At 47.6% G+C, this 21,371-nt stretch overlaps 7 protein-coding genes across 7 annotated transcripts; 3 read left to right on the top strand and 4 right to left on the bottom strand.

The window, feature by feature from the left end:
* Nucleotides 1–222: 222 nt before the first annotated feature.
* Nucleotides 223–1,943, top strand: GGS25DRAFT_529240 (TIP41-domain-containing protein; the record flags this gene model as incomplete). Its single annotated transcript, XM_049265264.1, has 2 exons — nt 223–1,089; nt 1,279–1,943. The coding sequence occupies 2 exons, from the start codon at nt 223–225 to the stop codon at nt 1,399–1,401; spliced, it is 990 nt and encodes a 329-aa protein (XP_049120184.1). The 3' UTR covers nt 1,402–1,943.
* Nucleotides 1,944–2,264: 321 nt separating this feature from the next.
* Nucleotides 2,265–4,707, bottom strand: GGS25DRAFT_476162 (uncharacterized protein). The gene has a single exon (XM_049259774.1). The coding sequence runs from the start codon at nt 4,487–4,489 to the stop codon at nt 2,702–2,704; it is 1,788 nt and encodes a 595-aa protein (XP_049120183.1). The 5' UTR covers nt 4,490–4,707; the 3' UTR covers nt 2,265–2,701.
* A 215-nt stretch (nt 4,708–4,922) lies between these two features.
* Nucleotides 4,923–6,843, bottom strand: GGS25DRAFT_476161 (eukaryotic translation initiation factor 6). The gene is made up of 3 exons (XM_049259773.1): nt 6,405–6,843; nt 6,105–6,263; nt 4,923–6,025 (listed from the first exon to the last, which is right to left on the bottom strand). Exons 1-3 carry the CDS (start codon nt 6,437–6,439, stop codon nt 5,479–5,481), a joined length of 741 nt encoding a protein of 246 aa, XP_049120182.1. The 5' UTR covers nt 6,440–6,843; the 3' UTR covers nt 4,923–5,478.
* Nucleotides 6,844–7,221: 378 nt separating this feature from the next.
* Nucleotides 7,222–9,871, bottom strand: GGS25DRAFT_476157 (uncharacterized protein). The gene is made up of 3 exons (XM_049259772.1): nt 9,530–9,871; nt 8,327–9,381; nt 7,222–8,270 (listed from the first exon to the last, which is right to left on the bottom strand). The coding sequence occupies exons 1-3, from the start codon at nt 9,530–9,532 to the stop codon at nt 7,526–7,528; spliced, it is 1,803 nt and encodes a 600-aa protein (XP_049120181.1). The 5' UTR covers nt 9,533–9,871; the 3' UTR covers nt 7,222–7,525.
* An 872-nt stretch (nt 9,872–10,743) lies between these two features.
* Nucleotides 10,744–12,845, top strand: GGS25DRAFT_126629 (uncharacterized protein). The gene is made up of 2 exons (XM_049256191.1): nt 10,744–11,525; nt 11,580–12,845. Exons 1-2 carry the CDS (start codon nt 11,150–11,152, stop codon nt 12,731–12,733), a joined length of 1,530 nt encoding a protein of 509 aa, XP_049120180.1. The 5' UTR covers nt 10,744–11,149; the 3' UTR covers nt 12,734–12,845.
* Nucleotides 12,846–14,090: 1,245 nt separating this feature from the next.
* GGS25DRAFT_126615 (uncharacterized protein) lies at nt 14,091–17,330 on the bottom strand. The gene is made up of 3 exons (XM_049256190.1): nt 16,629–17,330; nt 16,471–16,566; nt 14,091–16,397 (listed from the first exon to the last, which is right to left on the bottom strand). Exons 1-3 carry the CDS (start codon nt 17,100–17,102, stop codon nt 14,289–14,291), a joined length of 2,679 nt encoding a protein of 892 aa, XP_049120179.1. The 5' UTR covers nt 17,103–17,330; the 3' UTR covers nt 14,091–14,288.
* Nucleotides 17,331–19,425: 2,095 nt separating this feature from the next.
* GGS25DRAFT_126607 (uncharacterized protein) lies at nt 19,426–21,071 on the top strand. The gene has a single exon (XM_049256189.1). It carries the CDS (start codon nt 19,839–19,841, stop codon nt 20,715–20,717), a length of 879 nt encoding a protein of 292 aa, XP_049120178.1. The 5' UTR covers nt 19,426–19,838; the 3' UTR covers nt 20,718–21,071.
* The last annotated feature ends 300 nt before the right edge of the window (nt 21,072–21,371 follow it).

The raw sequence follows: 21,371 nt of genomic DNA, 5'->3' as shown, positions 1-21,371 counted from the left end.
TAGTTAGGACTAGTAGTAGGGCTTCTCAGTGCAACATAGGGCTACAGATATGCTACTAACCTAGGTTACAGATATGCATGCTACCTACTGGTACTGTAGCTTAAGCTTCCAAACTTCAACCTCAAAACCTCAACCTCAGCCTTGATTTCATTCCAACCTTTAACAGCCAGCCTTCCTTACCACCTTGAATTCTTTTGTAAGGGTAATCAAACCAAGATAAAAATGGCAGCATCCCACATAACCTCTCCCAACGAGCCGTACCCGCGGCCGGAGCACCTCGCGCAGGCGACGACGTCGCACCGGCAGGGCAACTTCGTGATCTCGTCGCGGAAGCTGCCGATCTCGAAGGCGGGGCCGATCGACGCGATGGAGAAGGCGCTCGGGATCCCCGTGCCGGAGATGATCTTCGGCGACAACGTGGTGGCGGTGCGGCACGGGCCGACGGGCTGGGGGATCGAGTTCAGCGCGCGCGACGCGCTCGACGCCGTCGACAAGACGGACCGCCACATGCTCCAGGTCGCCTACGCCAAGAGCTGGTCCGCGAGCCGCGAGCAGACGAGCGCGGGCATCAGGGACGTCGTCAAGCCCTATGATTGGAGCTATAGCACGACGTATAAGGGCACCGTGGTGTCGTCTTCGCCGTTGCTGCCGCTGCCGCCGCCGCCGCCGCCTGGTCCCGGTGCAGCGGAAACTTCAGCAAAGAGCAGTAGTAGTGGGGTAGGCGATGATGGGGGTGAGGACACAGCACCAGAAGCAATCACCGAAGAAGAAAGCGAAAGAAGGAAGAAGCTGCAGTTCCAGCCCAGCAGCAGGCCGATACCGATCGAGCTGCTGAAGCGGCGGGACCCGATCCTGTTCTTCGACGAGGTGATGCTGTACGAGAGCGAGCTGGATGACAACGGCATCAGCGTGCTCAGCGTCAAGGTCCGCGTCCACGAGCACCGCATGCTGCTGCTGGCCCGCCTCTACATGCGCCTCGACAACGTCGTCGCCCGCATCCGCGACACCCGCGTCTACGTCGACTTCGCGCAGGAGGAGGTCACGCGCGAGTATACCGCCAAGGAGCTCGGCTTTGAGGAGGTTAAGAGGGTGAGTGTTTTTCTGTCTCTTTTCGCTTCTTCTTCTTCTTCTTCTTCTTCTTTATGTTTCACTGTATGTTTCAAGTGCACTTCTTTCCTCCTACTTTTCCTGTTGTATATTGTTGTTGTGGTTTTATATACCTCTGTACGTGGAAAGACAGTAGGTAGAGGAGATGCTAACGTATGCGTGTGTTTGTAGAAACTCCTCATGACGGGACTGGTGCCCGATGCCGTTACAGCGGCGTTGCGCGACGCGAATAAAATCGCCGATTTGCTTCCTATCGTTGAGCAGACGCTAGAGAGTGTCTCGTTAAAGTCGTAAGATGAAAATATTGACCCGAGTTAAAAAAAGAAAAAGAAAAAAAAACAAAGAGAGAGAGAGAGAGAGAGAGCAGAAGTAAGCGGCGGCTCCGTTTCGCTGGATAAACAGCGGGCAGGGCAGGCGGGAAGGAAGGTAAGTAGATACCTACCTAGGTAGCATACTGACGAGGTTTATGACTGGATGCATGATATTGGCGTTCTTGAGGCCCGGGTACGAAAAACTCGGCTCTGAAATCGTGGTTAGACGATTGCGATTTTATGATTATAGGCATACAAGAGAAGGGGAGCGGGAGAAAGAAAGACGAACGTCACATGTATATCATAGGATTTGATGTCGTGGAGAAGTCGGAATAAACAAATAAGTCTTGAAGTATAACACTGTACCTAGGAACTTATTTGTTGTGTAGGCTCCATTGGTGTGTTTGCTCCATTTGCTATAGACAATATAAAACAAAGGGGGCGACGAGTTGACACGTTAGGTACGTGGTCTGAAAGTCTCTCTCTCAACTCTAGTAATAAATAGCCCCCCTCCCCTCCCGGATCGAGTGCCATAGCCAGAGCAATCACCGTATGATCATGAACCGATGAGTACACGCCATCGTCCTAGTACAAACGAATAAATGCGAGACCGGCGTGCGAACAGAGGGCTAGGATTCGAGATAGAGATAGGGGAGGGGCGAGACTTATTGGGCAGAATTCCGAGATCGAGATCGAGATGCGCATACTTCTCTTTTTGCGCCTGCGAGGCTGTCTCTTAGTTTGTGTTGTTGACATCGGCCAAATACGCTTGAAGACAGCTTTTTAAGTGGATGAAGGTGTTTAAACTAACGTATGTACTATATTGTATTGCATTGTACTGCATTATACTGTTTGTAGGATTTCGAGACAGCAAAGAAGCATCCAGGGCAGAGGCAAAACTCTGCATTTATATGAATATTTAGCTAACCTGCTACCTGCCGAGGCATGATCCACGATTTGATTCTGGATAGCAAACTAGACGCTGATTGATACTCGATAATCATGCCTAGGTATCGAAGCTAACAGCTCACTCCAAAACGTCACCTGTGCACATTTAGGTGACTAAATATCTTATAGCCCTCGTAGACTGACGCCTTAGAACTGCGAAGCAATAACTGAGAGCACATGGATCCGTCAGTGACCCAGCTACAATGTATGAAAAATGGTCGTCCATCATGAATAAGTACGCCTCCGTTTTTTTCCCCTTCAACTCCTTCCTTCTTCCTCCAAGACTACTCGCAACACGCCGCAACTCAACACAACTCAACACAGCTCAACACAGCTCAACGAGCATCTCGTGGAGAACTACTTTGTGTCATCTCCTCGTAATCCAGCTGCCACTTGTCAACCTCCTGGAACTTGCGGGCCGCATCCTTAAGCTCCTCGCCCACTCTCGCAACCAGTTGCTGGGTGTCCTCCTCGATGTCGTCATCCACCTCGGGGCCCAAGCCACCATCCTCTCCCTCGACATCTTCTTCCTCTTGGTTCTCTTTATCCGAATTTCGACTATAAGTTATGGCGGTCTTTTTATTAGCCGAGCTAGAGACCTGCTTCCCCTTGCCGCGCGAAGTCGATCCCCCCTTCGAGCCATTTCGGTTTCTGGTGTTTCCTGGACGCGATGATGATCGCGCCGGATGCGCCCGAGCTCGTACGTCAAGATACGAGAGTTCATCATCATTATCTCCCAGGCCAGAAATGTCGATTTCAGCGTCTGAATCCTCATCGACTGTCACATTCCTACGCCGACGACGAGGTAGCAAACCGGCTAGATCCGCAGTAGTAATTTTTGCTTCTGACTTGGAAGCTGCGGCTCTGCGGCTTGATTTCGTTGCCCGCTTTGGTGGTGGGGATGGCTCGCGGTAATTTGGCGAATGGGTAAGAGACGGTGGGGAGGAAATGTCGGAGACATTGTCGTCGCGAACTGGAGTCCTTCGAAGACCCGAGACTGGGCGTTTTGTGCGACCCCTTGCGAGTGATTGTAGAGGCGGCCAGATCTCGGAGTCGCCTGCGGATGAACTACTGCTTAAGGGTGGGGCCATCAGCTCTTCGTCCATAATAGGTGTCACCGGTCTACTGGTTTGCCGAGGTGGAGTGGACGGCAGGGATGAGAGTTCTGAGTCTGTTTGTTGTACTACATCCTCGGTGGGCTCTTTCGCTTGGAATGGCGAGGATCGAGCGCGACGCTCATGACCTTCTGAAGACTTTCGCTTGCGAGAAACCGTGTTTGGCCCGGGTTGGGGCGATGTAGGGTTGGCTTCAGTTTCTCCCGAGCGTCTCTTAGAGCGCATCAAAGGAGTTGACTGAGCTTCAGGTGCAAACCCGTCTTGGTTGGCGATCTCTTCTTCCTCTTCTTCGTCTTCCTCCTCAGATGGCGACTCAGGTTCAGGCTCAATCATCTGTGGGCGCGGCTTTTGTGCGGTGCCTAGAATGCTAGGCTCCCGAACTCTCCTCTTGAAGACACCAATGTTGAACGTTGAACTAAGGCCGGGTGTGTTGGGACCGGTTCGGCTGCTTGGTCGAATGTAGCCGTCCTCTCTGCTTAAAAAGCTTCCTGCGCGAGGTCGTCGCTTGAATAAGCTCGCAGACATGGAAGACGTGTCAGCCGATCGTTGTGCACTAGCCGGGCCGGCAGTGTCAAAAGTAGTATTGAGATCGTCAAAATCATCGTCGTCCAAATCTAGTCCCGACAAGTCGCCAATCCTCCTACGTTGTGGGGTTATGGAAACCTTGCGCCCAAATTCAATGGAGGAATCTAAATCTTCATTGGGTCGATCCGGTTGGTTGCTCGATGTGGATGTCATGTTCTCTAGTCGATCCATTGCAGAATCGCGTCGCTGTCGCGCAGCATCTAATGCCTTCGTCTGGTGTGCAGATGTTGATCGCGTTCGTGTAGTATTTACACCGTGTAATGATTCCCGTCTCTGTTTGGCTTTATCTTTTTCGCGGTCACTCAGGTCGTAAATATCCGAGTCATTTTGAATGGGTTTTCCTGGCACTGCAATGGGTACTGGACTTGTTTCTTTTGCGACTATTCGAGTCGACGCGACGCGACTTCTCTTGGGTCGCGGCATGGTGATTGGTTGATTATACCTAGTAATTGATTGTAATAATCGCGATGTGAATTGAAAGATGAGATGTTGTTACACAAGCTCGTCACTGAGTACCTGATAGGTATGACTTGGGGTGATTACAGAATTGGGGGTAAGAAATGTAAGTGTTGTAGGAGGTAAGGTATAACTATAGATTGGTGGGAAGTGGAAAAGCGGGAAGCGAGAAGGGATGAGATGGGAGGGGATTGAATACAGAAAGTAAAGCTTGACGCGTCGAGCCGTGTTTTTTGGGGTGGATAAGATAAGATAAGAATACCCCACAAAAATAAACTGAACTCAATGCACAGTGCACAGTGCAGGTAAGGGGTAATAAGGAGTAGTTAAAATTTAATTCAACTAACCGATTTTATTATCGATAGAAAACTTGATGAAAATAGTTAATTACTTTTTTTACTTTTTAACAAGTGAGCGCCTGTGTAAATACCTACATATGTACATAGTAGATTCTAAGTAGAAGTATGAGTACCCTAGGTACATATGTAGGTATTACTCCGTACAGAAAATACTAATGTGAGCAGAATTAGATTAGGTACCTACATATTATACGGTACGGTTCATGGCTCTTTGCCATATACATCCATAGACAACAACTATTATATCTTATCCACATTTCATCTTCGTTTTCCACGGCTCACTTCCCAACCCAAGCTGGAAACAAATTTGATGCCAATACCAATGCCGTTTTCTAAGCCCTTGTTTGTGACTGACAGCACCGTAGCTGGAATGCTTCAATGAATTACTAAGCAGTTACCATGCTAATACACTGGTATAACAACCATAAAGCTGCCTTTGAGCTGTCCATTATACCAATTCAGGCATCGCTAGAACCGTCTCATGACGGCACCGGCTCGTTCCCGAGAAATAAAGATGGGCAATACCTAAGAAGGCATCCCGGAGCATCCATCTTCGATACGGCGAATTTTTGCTCACCCATAAGGAGACCAAACCCCTTAGTAAAAGCTTTCCACCATCGTATCCTTCAGGTTGCCGCCAATGTTACCAGGTGCTGCGCCCTCGCCTAGTCTAAACACACTCTCTATGACACTGAGCTCCGTCGCCGTGGTGTCCAGCCCCGTCACCGCCATCCAGTCGTTAACTACCATGCCAGCCCCGACCACATTGCTACCCCGATTCACGCTGCCCGCAACCAGCGGTACTTGTAGTAAGCTGCTCAGCTCATCTTGGTCCTGGATACTTGTCTTGGGATGTACCAGTCCACCCTGGTTGCTCAAGCTCATGTAGCTGCCGACTAGCACGTTGTCCGCAACTGTCTGCCGGAAAACTTCGACACCTAAGACGTCTGCAATGATCTCTTCCGTCTCACGCTCTAGGTCCGGATGCACAAGCGCTATGTGATCATTCGATACGATAACATTGCCCAAAGCGGAAAGCCGCTCTTCTATTCTCTGTATCTTGATCGCGTCGGGTAAAGAATTGCGTAAATGTTGTAACTCTTGATCAGTTGTAGAAGTGGGTACGAGAAGGCCATTACGGTTCCTATAATGATGCAAAACCCCTCGTTAGATTGGTGTACCAGTAGTAAATGGACGAAACAAAGCCTTGAAGCTATCCTTACCCTGCTGTTAATCGACCAATGATGCGTGTGCCGGCAATTGTAGTGCGACAGATGGGGATGACGTCTTGTAGTTCCGATTCGAAAATGCTGTAGAAATTTTCGCTTGCGCCTACGGCAGTCAAGGCATAGGTATTTGTGAGTGTTGCGAAAACACCAACCCTATATAACGAAGTTACATGGTCAGTTAAAAGTCTCGGTATTGCGTCTTGCCTTGCCTTGCTTCACTCTGCTTTATCGCACAAAATTGATTCGCGGGGTTCCTGGTCAAAACTGATTACAGATGGCGGGGTTGATACTTACTCGTTGGAGTTTTCAAATTGTGCGCGGACAGCCATGATTCCCTGTAGTATCTGATGATTGTTGAATATTTGAAGGGCGGGAATGTTGGATTGGTTCAAAGAGAGTGAAGGTGAGGGTGAGAGATGATATAGGTGTTGAATAAGAATGTTTGTTGTCGAGTAAGAAAATAGATATGTAATTCAATATTTAGTTGAAAAAAATGGGTATCGTAGCTTAAAGGACTTGTAAGGTTTGAAAGGTGTGTTCTGCTAATTTAGGCATGTAGTAGGTAGTAATAGTGGCATAACGCACCATTTTAATCTGAAATGCTTAAGTGGGGGCCTAATACGTTTTCTGTCCCTGCTAGCATACCTAAATTGCTGTGACTCAACTTAAACTGCATTGCCACATGACAATTCCTTAGCCGGGATGATTCATTTTCAATCATCGAGGCTAAGTTGCTGCGGCAGCTGCACATGTACATGTATCTCATAGTACCTTCGATGCGGATGCGCTGATGCAGCTAGATGTACATACTACGCCGTAGTGTTTGCAGACAACTTTAATGTAAATACCCACATTAACCCCTAACTTAAAAACGGCACCTTTTTTTTGTATAAAGTTATAAAGCCCTTATTATGAGTTTTTAAGGCTTATGCCTAAAGTATGTTATATACTTTTTTGAATGGATTAAATTAAACTGTAAATAAGAAGCTTTAGCAGCTATTCTAAGAATATCTTAAATTAATGGTAGGTACTGCTAGTAGTATATTACATATGTAGGTAAGACTTGGAAAGGAAGAGGTATGTACATCTACGTACATGATATTTTATGGGGATGGGCAATGTGTATCAAGTAGTTATTTTAGGTAACTACCTAGTAGCAAATTATAATGCCTCCAGGCTATGTACATCAATAGAAGATATACATGTATGTATGACTCAAAATACATATGTAGAGACTTGAATTGTATAAAGGGGGAAATATCCCATCTTCAAAGAAAGGAGATAGCATAAAGTTCAAAGAATACACACAGATATTAGGTGTAATAAAACTAGTCCATTTGCCCTTTTTTCAGGCAACTAATCCTATTAATCAATGAGCTACTACTCCCTTTCGCGCCAATATTTGTGCAAGTCTATCATCGTAACTCTACAGACGGGAAAAATCTTGGCCCAGCAAAGCCCTTAGCGACCACTGCTTGAATGTCGATATTTGCATTCGGGTCGCGACGAGGACTCCACATCTTCAACAATATAAACCGCCCAGAAACTGGCGGATCAAACTTGATGGTACATTTACTTCTGTTCCGCTCAATGAAGAATCGCGCGTGCGGAACCATTAACTCACCCCCCACTGCACGAACAGCTTCCTGTGTAGCTACCTGAGCAGCTTCCAACGCTTCTGCGAGTGCGTTGCTAGGCCGATTACGTCGCCGGCGAAACCGGCGAAATGCCTCTCTGAACGAATAGTCCGGTGAGTTTTCTTCCTCATCACTCGACTCACTTTCAAATGGCAATGAGCCAATGCCAACATGTGGCGGCCAATCTTCCCCTGGGGTCGGATCATCTCCCTCGTCATCGCTACACTCCGTAGTGACTCTAAAAGGAGGCGGCGAGACATTAAATTCCGAGGGAATTTGCGCAATTCGAACACTATTGTCTTCATCTTCCATGCCGATATTGTAAAGACGCCTTGCTCGGATCTGTGCATGGGTCATAGTGCTCCCATCTTCATTATGTCTAATAGACACAATTGGCGTCAGAGGTTGAGACTCCCGCTCTGTGCGCCCAGGTAATGTCGCAGAGTATTGAATCTGGTACTGGGCTGTTCGCGTTAGGAGATGGTCAGACGTCATCGAAACGAAGACCATGCCCTCCTGTACACTATGGAATGGCACATTAGCGAAAAAGAGCAATTACAAAGGGTAAGTTCCACTCACGGAGAGGTGAAGTTCGACCTGGGTGCTTTTATAACCAACTCCTTTAGCGTAAAAACGGTGGCTCCCTGGTGCCTCAGGATAATATTACACCTCGGCCCCTCAGTACAGTAGACCGTCTGATCATTTTTGAGGATATTCTCGGCGGCATACTTGTGGCTGTCATCCGAATAGATGCCACCATCACAGCTGACTAGCTCCATAGTCAGCTGACCAGGTTCGACCTGTCCGTATTTCCCGTATCGAAAGCCTTGAAATCCACTGGACAGGCGATCCGAATCCAATTTGCGCCTTTTAACTCGTCGGCTCTCTTCTGTAGAGTCTTGAGGTGGCGGTGGTGATGAAAATGCAAGATCTGAATAAGGGTGGCTGGGGGAGTTGGTGAATTCTGCGAGTGCCCGTAATTGTGAATTGGTATCTTCCCGTAATCTATCTTCCCGTAATCGTTCATCGTCTAGGTATGACTGAGAATCGTTGAGTTGAGCTGTGGCTGACCTTCGGGTACCTCGCGAACTCAGATCAAAGGGCTCGAGACGTTCCCAAAACTCTACAGCATCTTCAATAGGCTCACTTCGGTTCTCATGCGCACCCCGAAGCCTCGATGGGTAGCGATCAGCTGGACGTGTCGGCGCATTTCGCCCGCTAGGCACACGGGAGGTAGGCATGATCGAGGGTCGTCGAGAACTTGTCAAGGACCGCAGTGGCGGTAGGTAAGGAGTAGTGGAAGGTAAGTTGTATAATGGCGATGTGTCAGAGCTTTGCGGTTCTCTCGAGAATCTTCGTTGCGTCTCCGGGCTAGGCTCGTATGGCATGCTGTTCCTCAAGGGTGAGCGTTGGCCCAAGGGTCTTAAGCTATTCCGAAAGAGGTCTGGCCGTCTGTTATTCTGAGGCCGTGGATATGGATAATACCTCTCTATAGCCCGATATAACTCTCCGGAAGGGCTAATGTCGAGTGGCGAAGCATCACTATCAAGTATGGAACGTACAATTTCGTCCGCGGTGCGATAGCGTCCTGTATTTGAAGGAGGCGGCTCAGAGTGCTCAGAGTAATGTCCCGACTATTGGATAATTAGGCATAGTTAGTTTCTTTGAAACTGGACAGAAACACAGATGAGCTGCATCGTTTCAAAATCAAAATCAAGAGAAAAAGCTAGCTACAGGAGATATCATGACCGGTGAAGTATGGTAAGTGAAGATGGCACTCACCATTAAGAGACAAAAGGATCAAGGCGGATAGGTGGAGAGAACCAGGGCGGCACTCCAGTGGGCCAGATGGCAACTGCTACACAACCAGTCCAAGAAGAACAGCAGAGCAGCAGAATAATAGAGTAGAAATATAACAGCAAGTTTACTTGTTCGACAAGAACTTTTTAGAAGTAGATGAAGAGATGGATATGTAGTTCTCAAGATGGATGGGCAATAAGGTGGATGGAGAGAGGAGTAAAGTGAGTTAGTTGTAGTTGGAAGTTTGATGGAAATAGGATTGAGAAATGTAGCGTGGGATGTGGTGTGAAAGTAACTTGAAAGTGCGAAAGGGTATTGATGTACTAGTTAGTTATTGGGAACGTTGAACATTTGATTGAAGATCAAGCGACTACATGGTAGATGGTATTAAGTACGTACCCAGTACTTTGTAGACACTGGTACCACATGCAGTTCAATGCGCCTTTTACATGCCTCTATTAGTATGTAAGGAGTATCAGTACATGAATGTAGCCGGTGCTAAGTACCTCTATGTAGTATCAAGGTTTAGGAGGGGTTACATATTACTGAATTTACTGTCATATTACATGTAGTTTGAAGTACCACTTTAACTGAGGCCACACATGTGCACAGTTTTGTATCCTAACCTACCTATGTAACTATGCATGCTACATATGTACATGTACTGTCAGTATTGTACAATACAGTACAGTACCTAGTATTCATGTTGTAGTTACATAATTCAGAACTTCAAGTCACACCTTCAGTGTTCTCGTGTAGCCTTTCAATTTCCTGCCTAATGAATTGAGTTTACACCTTTGTCTCCTCCTACATTAATGAGATAATAGTGCATGATTAGTACCCTAGGTAGATATATGTAATATTAACAGGTCAAACTTGCCTTCAAGATCATTGATATATCTGCTGACCTTTAATCCATCCATGGATATGTATGTGCAATGTGCATGTCTACCTACTGTAATGTACCTACAGGCTACTGGACCTACTGTATGTACTAGGCTTATCCTGCTATCTTAAGCGTTAAGCCACATCGATATAATGCAGGTTACCCCTGTAGTGTTACCCTAAACAGGGAGACGAGGCTGGCTCATCGCATCTACGTAACTGCACTGGACATTGTGTACCTGCTAGTACTTTAGTACGGTGTACCTACATCCTACTAGGCACTACCTACTAGGCACTACCTACTGGGCACTACTACATATTGTAGGTTTCATTCCATTGCAAACAACTTGGAATCATAAAACCACATTCAAAGTATTGCCAACAGGCGACGTGGGCGAGGGCGAGGCGGTCATATCATCTTCAATCTACCTATTACAATACATGCTTCAGCCTTCGAGATTGTGTACCTACATAGTACATACAGACTTGAGGTAGGCATATATCTACAAAATTCAAGGCTCTCGCGCTATAGTTAATACTTTCAACCTCTTCACACTCTTCACGCTCCTCACACCCCGAATAGCTTTATCTCGGTTTTTTATCTTTGATTTTGTTTACTTTTTTTTTTAAAAAAAAAATTTTCAAAATCATCTCAACTGCCAACTCATCATCAATAGCCTCGTCATCATAATTGGAACCTCTTACGACCTGTTGAATATGGAGACCCAAGATCAATCCACTACAGCTTCGGGTCAGCAGCCTCAACAACCCGCTCATAATGAGGCTCAAGCTCCGGAGACGAGTCAGCCTGTTCAAAATGGTATAGGTATACTAGCTGGACAAGAGGCACATCCATTCACAGCTCCTGCGATGGCCCTGCCGCCTGAACATTCTATCTCAAACAATGGCTTTTCAGTCTTCCCAAGTCCAGATGATACTTTCGCGGCATTACAGCGGACTTACAACAACAATAATAACAACAGCAATGGCGCTTTTGCAAATCCAGGATTGATAGTACCACTTACTCAACAGCCCACGGGCCTCAACGGCTCATCTATTGGCCAGCCAACCAACGGAAATAGTTTAAGTGCAGGTGAGATACCTTCCTTGCTCAATTATCTGAGTTCTTTTCTAATGACACGCCCAGATGATATTGCTCTGTACGATCGCCAGTTGCGGCTGTGGGGCATGGAAGCGCAACAGAAGATACAGAGCGCCAACATTGTTCTTATTACCATGAAAGCCCTGGCCAATGAGATTGCCAAAAATCTTGTACTGGCGGGTATCGGCTCGCTGACCGTTGTCGATGATCAAATAGTCACCGAAGCTGATCTGGGCGCCCAATTCTTTCTTTCGGAAGAAGATGTCGGCCAAAATCGTGCCGAGGCTGCTGTCAAACGCATTCAGAAGCTGAACCCACGAGTGAGGGTGGCTGCTGACTCTGGGAGTATCATGACCAAAGGCGCATCCTTCTTCGCGAATTTCGACATTGTCATTGCGACTGATCTTGGTCCCACCATCCTCGCTTTTATCAACACCGCCACTCGTCTCCACAATCGCCAATTCTACGCAGCCGGTACCCATGGGTTCTATGGTTACATCTTCTGCGATCTGATCGAGCATGATTATGTACTGCAGCGTGATAAACCTAACGTGCCGACGACTGTCGGACAAGAGACTCGGACTCGCAGCGTCGTTCAAGTGGAGCAGCAAAAGGAGGGTGGCAAAATCATCGAGAAGGTCCAGAAACGTGAGCTATACTCCACATGGGACTTGTCCTCCGAAACCAGTCTACTACCTCCGGAATACACCAAGTCCAAACGTCGTCTCAAGGCCGTCACACCAGCTCTATCTTGTTTGCGTGCACTTTGGGCTTTCCAGCAATCACATGATAACCGCTTCCCCGACCACAACAAACAAGACCTAGAGGCCTTCACTAGATCCGCCACCCACAATCATCAAATATTGTCTCTGCCGGCGGAAACACTCCGATCCGAGTTCCTGCGCAGCTTCTTACAGAATATCGGTAGCGAGATAGTGCCCGTTACCGCCATCCTCGGCGGGCAGCTAGCGCAAGACGTCATCAATGTCCGCGGCCAGCGCCAGCAGCCTATTCAAAACATGGTGGTTTTTGATGGAGAAAAGATGGAGGCGGAGATGTATCCACTCCACCCCGAGGGCAACCTGGGTAAGGCCCAGCTGGAACTATCTGCAAGCTCCATGATGCCGATGTCCCATGTCGACGCCCCCCAGATGCTCTCCATCGACCAGAACGGCATGATGATAGGTGCCGCAATGTAAAAGTACGCAAATGATTAAAAAGAAGGTCGGTTTTATTGGTGGTGGTAAATGGGACATATTGGCAAAGAACCTCCCGGCGTTTTCTCTTTTTTTTTTTTTTTCATAGTTGCATCTATGCTCTGTTTGGAGCAGACACGCTATGACGAATTCCAGCAAAAGTAAAAATCACATTTCAGTTGATTATCCTTTTCCTAGGGGCGGTGTATTTCCTACCCACCTAAGGTTACCTAGTAGTTATGTAGCACACTTCCGTGGAAAATGATGAGATGATATGATGCTTAAAATAGAATGAAAAGAGTCCGAAGGGTCCGAAGGGGAAAAGGAGTAGAAAACGAGAAAGAGAGAAAAAGAGGAAGGGGAAGGGGGGGAAATCAACTCTGTCATACAAATAGGCGAATCGATGCATACTGTTGTTGTTAGTGAAATTGGTCTTTTGAAAGTATCCCCATTGATTCTTTTCTCGCTGCGTCTTTCTGTAGTCTCTCGTTCATAAATAGATGAAATTGTATGATGGGGAAAGTAAATGTATACCACCTAAGTTAGGTATCTAGGTAGGTGGTGGCTTGCATAGGTATGTATCAGAAAGGTGCTTAGGTTAGGGGAAGGGAATACTACTACTACGAGGCGAAAGGAGACTACCAAATCATTCAAGAAATACCAACAATCACACCTACGCAATGGGGGCAAACTACTCATATGGGTAGGCAAGTACCGCGTGAAATTAGTTATATGCAACACTAATGTTGATTCATTAGTGAGTAAGGTAGGCTAGGTATGTAGGTAGGTATTGTATCTGCAACAAACTCCGTGGTCCCTTGTAGTCATCCTCCTCCTAATGCTCCCTTTCACATCCATCGTGACGCGGGAAGCGAATTATACCTAACTACCTAGTGACTGCCTATTAACCCAGATTGGGCTGGGGGGGGCGTACCTAACCACACAACGTGAAAAATCTCTTCTGTATCATCCATGAGGGAAAAAAATATTTCCATGCAGGTCTGATCATGATCTGCAACCGCCGAGTACGCAAGATCCAGCCATGTGCATTTCCTAAACTCCAAGTTCACGATGCAAAACTTTTTTTTTCCTCCAGCAGGGGAGTCCAGATTCCCAAATGATGACGTTTCCAATGCAAATGCTGTCCGTGAGATGCTATGCATGGGTGAATGAAAAAAAAAGCGTATTAGGTGAAAGGGGGAGATAAGGCGGGAGTAAGGTGTAAGTAAGTACCTAGGTAAGTACCAGGTAAGTCAAGGAAGCTGGGGTAATGGGTAATGGGTAATGGGTATGTATGGGTATCGAATAATGAAAGTCATCTAGAAACTGCATGTAGTAAACTTTCTCCGTATCCGTCCTTCTCTAATGTGGATTTATAATCTTCTAATCGTAAGGTAGGTAAATCGTGGGTGGGTATTCGTGGGTCCGTCGAGACGTAAAGTTGGATTGCTACCGCCTCAGCTCTTCTCCGAGGCATTCCACTTGTTCATGAATGGGGATATCATGCTGTAATGTGATAATAATCAATACAACAGCCCCAAGAAGAGTCGTCTGAGACCTACTTGGGAGAATCCTTCTCCTCAGAGTCGCCTTTCTTCGAGGTCCTATTTCGCCCCTTCGGGTTACTAACCGACTTGTTGTTCCAGCCCCGGATTACTGTAGGCCCGCTATGGGGAGGGGGTTCGCTAGCCATGTAATCCTTGATCGCTTCTTTATGATCGTAGTGGGCTAGGCGCAGCTCCGTGCCGCCGTTGGTCGTCCAGGGACGGTTGTGAGGAAGAGGCGCTGCGGCTATCCTGCGGTAGTTTTTACCGTCGTTACTATTGGATGTGACCTCTGGTCTATGACGCAGTCCATGAGCGGGTGACGGAAAGTTGATAAGTGGACTAGGGGGTGATATCGAAGACAAAGGTGTCTCCATCTGTGTCGGCACTGGAGCTAGATGTGGTTGTATTTGATGTGGCGGGGACATGATGGGATGGCGAGAGAGAGTATGAGGAGCTAAGGCGGTCTGGGTTGCCATCAAGCCAGGCCCAGACATGGGCTGCATCTGCTGAACAGGTACCGACATCATAGATTGCTCATGAAAAGTAAGACCATGATGATAAGCCCGTGGTGGTGCTGGGGGATAGAAAGCACCAGAATTCGAGCGAAGAGGGCCACGCGGGGAGCCGAATTCCTGAGGTCGGTGCGCAGGGCGAGGGAGAGGTCGTTGCAACTGTGATGTGTTTTGCCCCTCTTCAAGTCTATTAGGCCGCAGAGGTGGGAGACTATCTCCATTGTCCTGGCTAACAAAGGGGTTTTTAGGGAGGTGATTCTGCTGCACAATTTCCATCATAGGGGTAGGAGCTGGCGCGATATGCGCAAAAGTCGGGGGAGGATTCAGCGCAGTCTGTAAGAACGTGCTAGGCGGTGGAGGTGGCTGGTTGGGAGGGCTAATAAGGCGTTGGCCTATCTTGGAAGAGCCGCCTGATGTCAATGCTTCATTTTGTTCCGGATGTCCCCTGGCCTCAAGTCCCAGGGCCATGTCCGCCAGTATATCAAGCGGATTAGTGGTTGCTTCTGGGAGGCGTTGTTCTGGAAGGGGAGGAGCAGGTTCTGCGCCAGTGAAGACATCTCGAACTGCATCATATGGGCGAGATGGTCGTGAGGCTATGAACTGCGATGTTGGCTTTTCAGACTCCAGATATTCGGCAGCTTGAAGGAGGAGAGCTATGCAGTCCTTAGCAAGGTTGCTGTGGTCAGTTTCTGCCTGTTCTGTTGGACCCTCGCCACCATTCGATGGTAGAGCTAGTCTCTCGATAGCTTGACGTTCGCGATCGCGCATTTCCTTCGAAACAACTTCTTCTGGCTCAATGTCCTCGTAAACACAATAATTTCCGATCATCTTCGCCATCAGGCCCTTCGTGGCGTCTTCCTGGAGTGCAATATCCATCTTCTTGTCTCGGGCGGAACGAGACGCATGGACAGGAGTGTGTTGGTTCGGCGCTAGTACGATAGGACGTGTTCCGTCAACACGCTCATCCGGGAACTCTGCTTCATTCTGAGAAGATGGCAAAAAGAAGCCATACTTGGGGTGCAGTCCATATTTTTTCACGGTACTGGGGTCCAGAGTGTCGTCTTTATATTCACGACAGTCGTAGTCCTTGACAGTATGGTCCAGATGCCATGTACTAGAGTTTGGTGTATCGAGAAATCTGCCTCGCGTTGCTCTAGTCGCTTTCCTGGTCGAGTCGTTGGTAGAATCGCGGAACCCTATCTGCTCATCCGCAAATAAGAACATCGGTGGAACGATGAACCGGTTTGCCGGGCTCTTGGCGCGCCTATTGACACTTCGGACGCCATACTCATCTACTTCGGAAGCACCATTGGGAAGATCGGGTAGATCCTTGTGCAACACGACTCTGGTTTCCTGCTCTTCAATCGCACCAGGTGATGCTGCGTTGGACTCCGGTACGCCATCAGGCTGCTGCTCTGACGCAAGTAAGCCGCCAGTATGTCGAGGCTTCTTAGAATCAGGCTGTTCATCAGCTTGGCCTTCTGCTTTACGCTTGGCAACAGTCTTCGTGTTACGGATTCGGTCACCGACAGCCTCAAACTTATCCGACTTGCCGAGGAATGAGATATATGGTATATTCTCAACATAATTGTACGTGAGATCGGGGGTCTGCAAAAATCGATTAGCATTCTCGCCAGAGCGTATGAAGAACGATTTTTGGCGAGCAAAAACTATAACTTACATCAACACTTCGGCCTTCTTGACGAAGCTCTGCCAAGATACTAGTTCGATTCATGGCGCCGTCGTGAAAGTCTGTGGTCACATCATTGACCGAGTCCTAAGATGGGTGTGAGTACGAGACGTGATTAGGATGGAAGACAGATTGAGAATATTTCATACCATATACTTCTTCTGCGAAAGGTCGTTATCTAATTCAAATGTGCGGCGCGTGATGTCGACTCTCGTTTGATACTCCAGGTTACTTCTCTCAATGACCAGTTCGAGCTGCTCATCAAGTTGTCGTTGAACGGCGAAGTACTCCTCTACCTCCTTGTGGGCATCGGGGTCTTCGATCAGCATTTTGAGAGTCCTGTCGGCAATCTCGTCAAGAGCCGGTTTGATAGCCAACGAAACTTGTGAGTAAAGATCTCTTAGCTCTCGCTGGCGTTCGTAAGCTGCCTGGGCACGCGGTTCATCGTAGGCCTTCTTCTGTCCACGTCCTTTTCCACGCGTACCGCCTTTCTTAGGAGCGGGCTTCTTAGCAGTGCGCTTAGCGACGCCTTTGGCAGCAGCTTTCACGAGAACGAGAGGACCAGCTTTACCCTTGGCAGGGCTTCCCGCTGGGGATTGGGTAGCCTTGGGAGTGCTCCCCATGGCGGTGGAGGGTGGTAGCGGATGATATGAAGGCAGTAGATAGGTACGGGAATAAGAAATTGTATGGATGTGTGGAAGTTTGCGTGAAATTATATAGGGTTACCTAAGTAGGTAGAGAAGTATGGATTAGGAAGTGAATTACAGAAGGACGAAAGCGGTCTGCTTCGCGGAAGTAGAGGTGGAAGTCGAAGGGGGAATCAATAATAGTTGGGCAGTGTAAGAAGAAATTTCTTTTCCCGAGAATAAGTTGGTGTGAAGCGGTTTAGAAAATAGTATCTCTTGACGGAAGAAAAGGGAATACAACAGGTGAGGAAGCCTGCCTCGTCTAGACAGTGAATGGCTGTTGTATTGGTGTTGGCAAAAAGGAAGAAGATGGATAGACGGATGACAAGGTACAAGTGCAAAAGGTGTAAAAGGTGTTAAAGGTGTGTAGTGCTAATTGTCAGATGTCGAATGTCAAATGTCAAATGTCAAATGTGCAAATGTCCAATGCCAATGTTGGAGACAAGAATAAATAAAGGTACGAGAAGAATGAAAAGAAGAAGAAAAGGGAAAAGGTTGATTAAGTAGATTTAGAGGACAGCAGTCAATAGTATAGTAGCTCATTAAAAATTTGGATTGTCCTGAGGCTCCAAGATGTAAAGTGAAGTGATTATCAAATTGATCGTAACAATAAGAATAGGAACAATTCGACTTTCACTTCCCTATGAGATTTTCTTTTGCTGCGAATTAAACAGCACGACACCAAGGCAACCCTGTACTGGTACTGGGTACTTGCCAGGTACCTACTAGGTAGTATTGGGTATTGCCCGATACAGTCAAGTGCCTGTGCTGTCTAGTCGTACTTGGCCTTCCGTCTTGGTAAGTTCTACTTCTGATTGGTTCGGAGAAACCTCTCGTCCGCTTCCGCTTCCGGCTTAGACGGGCTACAGTAACAATTTCTAGGCCTATTTTAAGTACCTAACTACCCTAACTACTAACATACCTACTAGGTAGGGTAGCTTAGTATTGTTGGCCTTACAACTCTAAATAAAGTATTACTAGTAGTAACGAAGCCAACATTGAACTTACCAAGTCGCGTCTCGGCCACTGGAAGATTAGGTACCTGAGGTATTTACATTAGTAGTACTTAATTTGCCCTGCCATTGAAATTAAGTACCTAGTAAATCTGTGCCAACAGCAACACTGACCCCTAAAGTAAAAGCACAGCATCCGTAGATTAAATGGTAGATAAGGTACCTACCAAGTAGGTACCTCCGGATACTTGGGTGTTTACAGCTGTACATAGTAGATATCATATATAACAAAGCCGGTCAGTATCAACCACTGATATCACTCTCTACATACTACTAGTAGTACATAAGAACCCTTCCTCCTTCCCCTCTCCCCTTACACTGACAACTCACTTGTTTGCATTGTCAACTTCTACCCAATAGTATCCATTTACGCGAAATAACGGACTGCCAGGTAGTGGCAACTTAGCAGGTATGACTCAAAATAAGCTAAAAGCTTAAGAGCTTGCGAAATACCGTGGATTTTTCCACCTAGTATGGTGTCATCAACGCGTTCTATGCCTAGGTGGTTTAAAACCCATGCACCTTAGATATCGAGTGCCCTCGTCTACAACTACCGCAAGGTGCATACTGTATGTCCAGTATATAATTCTATATAATTCATATACTTCTCCTTCACTCAAAGGTTGTAATTCCAAAAGCTACTCGACACGCATCCACTTTGCAGTAGATGAGGTCACGGTATCGTCTAGGGAACGCGCAAGGAATCTTCAGTCAGATCAGTCCCTCAAGTTCTACCACCAATGTGTGTAACCAGGTACACAGATAAAATAAGCTTTTGACAGATTGCAACGCTAAGCTAGGACATCTAGACCATGACACCTTACTGGCCCAGTAGGTAATCACTTGACTTACCGCCCAGAAAGCTTGCCAACGTATGGACTATGTACCTAGGGCTGTCAATTGTCATGGGTCAGAATAGAACCGAAGCCTTATGTTTTACCCGTGTGATACGTTGGCGGTACAGCGCTCGGGATGGTAAGATGACATATCACGCGTAGCAGGCAAATTTCCAACGTCGAAGCAAGAAGAGGCTCAAGAACGAAATAGCTCATTGCGGTCATAAGTAAATCTCATAATAATGTGGTATTTCTCTTTGGAGCAAAACTAGAAATACCAACGTATATGTAGTTGTGTACGGTTCAATGAAGTATGTATAAATATATATATGTATATATACATATATATTGATGGTTCACATCAACATTATATATATCTGTACGTACCTGGTAACATCAGTCAGTCAGTCATGTATTCCGTACATAATCTTGTATCAGTGGTGTCTCATCGCTTATTGGTTCCAAGCCATTAAAGCCCCTGTTCGCCCCAGAACCCCGGAATTGCTATTTTAAGCTTAGTGTGTGCCTAACCCCTGGTCCCGCGAGGGCCCTAGCTGCAGAAAGTGGGTTGTCCCGCGGTTACGGAGCACCGCGAGCCACTAATTTTTCTTTTCCTCCTGTCGGCAGCTACAGCTTTCACCGACATCACCTCAACTTCCTCAACCTCAACTTGAACCACAGCAACACCCCCCATCCTATTCCATACTCGACAAACCTCCTAAAATATCGGGAATTTACACTCCCCGCTTGACTACAAGCCGTCTTTGTAGTATTTGCTGTCCAAGACATCATGTACTACTAATTACCACGCACAACAAGCGATTATGGGGAAGCGGCGCAAAGTCGTGCATGATGCCCGCCCATCGCAGAAGTCCGGCTCTAGGAGCGAAAAGCCACAGAAAGGTATTTCATCGAAGCAGGGATTGAAGCAGGGATTGAAGCAGAAGCAGCAACCGCAATCGCAATCGCAACCACACCACGACGAGCCTACGATACCCTTCGCGCCCGAACACAAGATCCTCCTCATCGGCGATGGCGACCTCAGCTTCGCAGCTTCCCTAGTCGAGCACCACTACTGCGCCGACGTGACCGCCACCGTTCTCGAGAAGACCCTCGACGAGCTCGTAGAGAAGTACCCGCACGTGCAGGAAAACATCACGAAGGTCGAGGCGGAAGGCAGCACGGTGCTGTACAACATCGACGCGACCAAGATGGCGCCCTTCGTGAACAAGAAGGGCAAGGACAGCACGGGGGTGATGGACCGCATCATCTTCAACTTCCCGCACGTCGGCGGCAAGAGCACGGACGTCAACCGCCAGGTCCGCTACAACCAGGAGCTGCTGGTCGAGTTCTTCAAGCGCGCCATGCTGTCGCTCGCCCCGGGCGGCTCCATCATCGTCACGCTGTTCGAGGGCGAGCCCTACACGCTCTGGAACATCCGCGACCTGGCCCGCCACATGGGCCTCCTGGTCGAGCGCAGCTTCCGGTTCCAGGCGAGCGCGTACCCGGGGTACCACCACGCCCGAACGCTCGGGGTGGTGCGGAGCAAGAAGAACGGGGAGGTGGGCGGCGGTTGGAAGGGCGAGGATCGACCTGCGAGGAGCTATGTTCTCATCCAGAAAGACGACCACGCTAGGCCCGCGCCCACAAATACGAAGAAACGCCCGAGGGCTCCGGATGGTGATTCGTCAGATGATGACTAATGCCGGATTCGTATATTCCTCCCGACCCCGAACCCCGAGATACCCGTATAGCGTAACGGAGATTGGATATTCACCGGGCGTCTTTACCCTTTCCGGTGTCTTCCTACACTTATAGCGCCCTTCATGTCGAAGCCATATACTAAGAATGAACTCGCTTGTATTCATAATACGATTGTTATATAGGTTTCTACCTAGGTAGTCAGCGCTAACCTACCTACCTAAGTACCATACATGCGCACCAGACATAGACATAATCTCACTTGTCAAATACGAGAGGGGATCCCCTTCCAACCAACAAACTAGTTACGCATAAATCTAAGCATATTCCCTTGTAGAAATATATATGTACCTGTAGAGTCGGTATTCATGAGATGAGGATGCACCTCATTTCTTCTGGCCTCGTCTTACGTTTTCTTTGCTTACACCTTACATACATACTGTACAAGCGAAAATCGGCCGACATGCTCGTAAAAACCCTCCTCTAATAAATATTGAGGGTAGGTATGTAGGCGCATATGTAGGTACTTTGGGATGTTATGTACGACGAGGCAGAATTATACTAACCTAGGACCTACCTACTCAAGTATTACTGTAAAACGTCGGCGCCGATTGCTTCCTCGTCCAAGAGTAATACTTGGCTCGAGGACTTCTTGA

Source organism: Hypoxylon fragiforme (assembly GCF_022984875.1).
Source record: "Hypoxylon fragiforme strain CBS 206.31 chromosome Unknown GGS25scaffold_2, whole genome shotgun sequence".
In the NCBI taxonomy this organism is placed as follows: domain Eukaryota; kingdom Fungi; phylum Ascomycota; class Sordariomycetes; order Xylariales; family Hypoxylaceae; genus Hypoxylon; species Hypoxylon fragiforme.
This window is presented reverse-complemented; position numbering and strand designations above follow the sequence as displayed.

What these genes read in the sequence shown, in the direction of transcription:
- GGS25DRAFT_126629 (XM_049256191.1), top strand. Translation starts at nt 11,150, where the DNA reads ATGGAGACCCAAGATCAATCCACTACAGCTTCGGGTCAGCAGCCTCAA. An exon ending in CGGAAATAGTTTAAGTGCAG is followed by an intron (nt 11,526 to 11,579) that starts GTGAGATACCTT and finishes TGACACGCCCAG; the next exon opens with ATGATATTGCTCTGTACGAT.
- GGS25DRAFT_126615 (XM_049256190.1), bottom strand. Translation starts at nt 17,102, where the DNA reads ATGGGGAGCACTCCCAAGGCTACCCAATCCCCAGCGGGAAGCCCTGCC. An exon ending in TTTCGCAGAAGAAGTATATG is followed by an intron (nt 16,567 to 16,628) that starts GTATGAAATATT and finishes CACCCATCTTAG; the next exon opens with GACTCGGTCAATGATGTGAC. An exon ending in AAGAAGGCCGAAGTGTTGAT is followed by an intron (nt 16,398 to 16,470) that starts GTAAGTTATAGT and finishes CGATTTTTGCAG; the next exon opens with ACCCCCGATCTCACGTACAA.
- GGS25DRAFT_476161 (XM_049259773.1), bottom strand. Translation starts at nt 6,439, where the DNA reads ATGGCTGTCCGCGCACAATTTGAAAACTCCAACGA. An exon ending in CAATTTGAAAACTCCAACGA is followed by an intron (nt 6,264 to 6,404) that starts GTAAGTATCAAC and finishes TTCGTTATATAG; the next exon opens with GGTTGGTGTTTTCGCAACAC. An exon ending in ATTGGTCGATTAACAGCAGG is followed by an intron (nt 6,026 to 6,104) that starts GTAAGGATAGCT and finishes GCATCATTATAG; the next exon opens with GAACCGTAATGGCCTTCTCG.
- GGS25DRAFT_476157 (XM_049259772.1), bottom strand. An exon ending in AGGTCGAACTTCACCTCTCC is followed by an intron (nt 8,271 to 8,326) that starts GTGAGTGGAACT and finishes GCCATTCCATAG; the next exon opens with TGTACAGGAGGGCATGGTCT.
- GGS25DRAFT_476162 (XM_049259774.1), bottom strand. Translation starts at nt 4,489, where the DNA reads ATGCCGCGACCCAAGAGAAGTCGCGTCGCGTCGACTCGAATAGTCGCA.
- GGS25DRAFT_126607 (XM_049256189.1), top strand. Translation starts at nt 19,839, where the DNA reads ATGGGGAAGCGGCGCAAAGTCGTGCATGATGCCCGCCCATCGCAGAAG.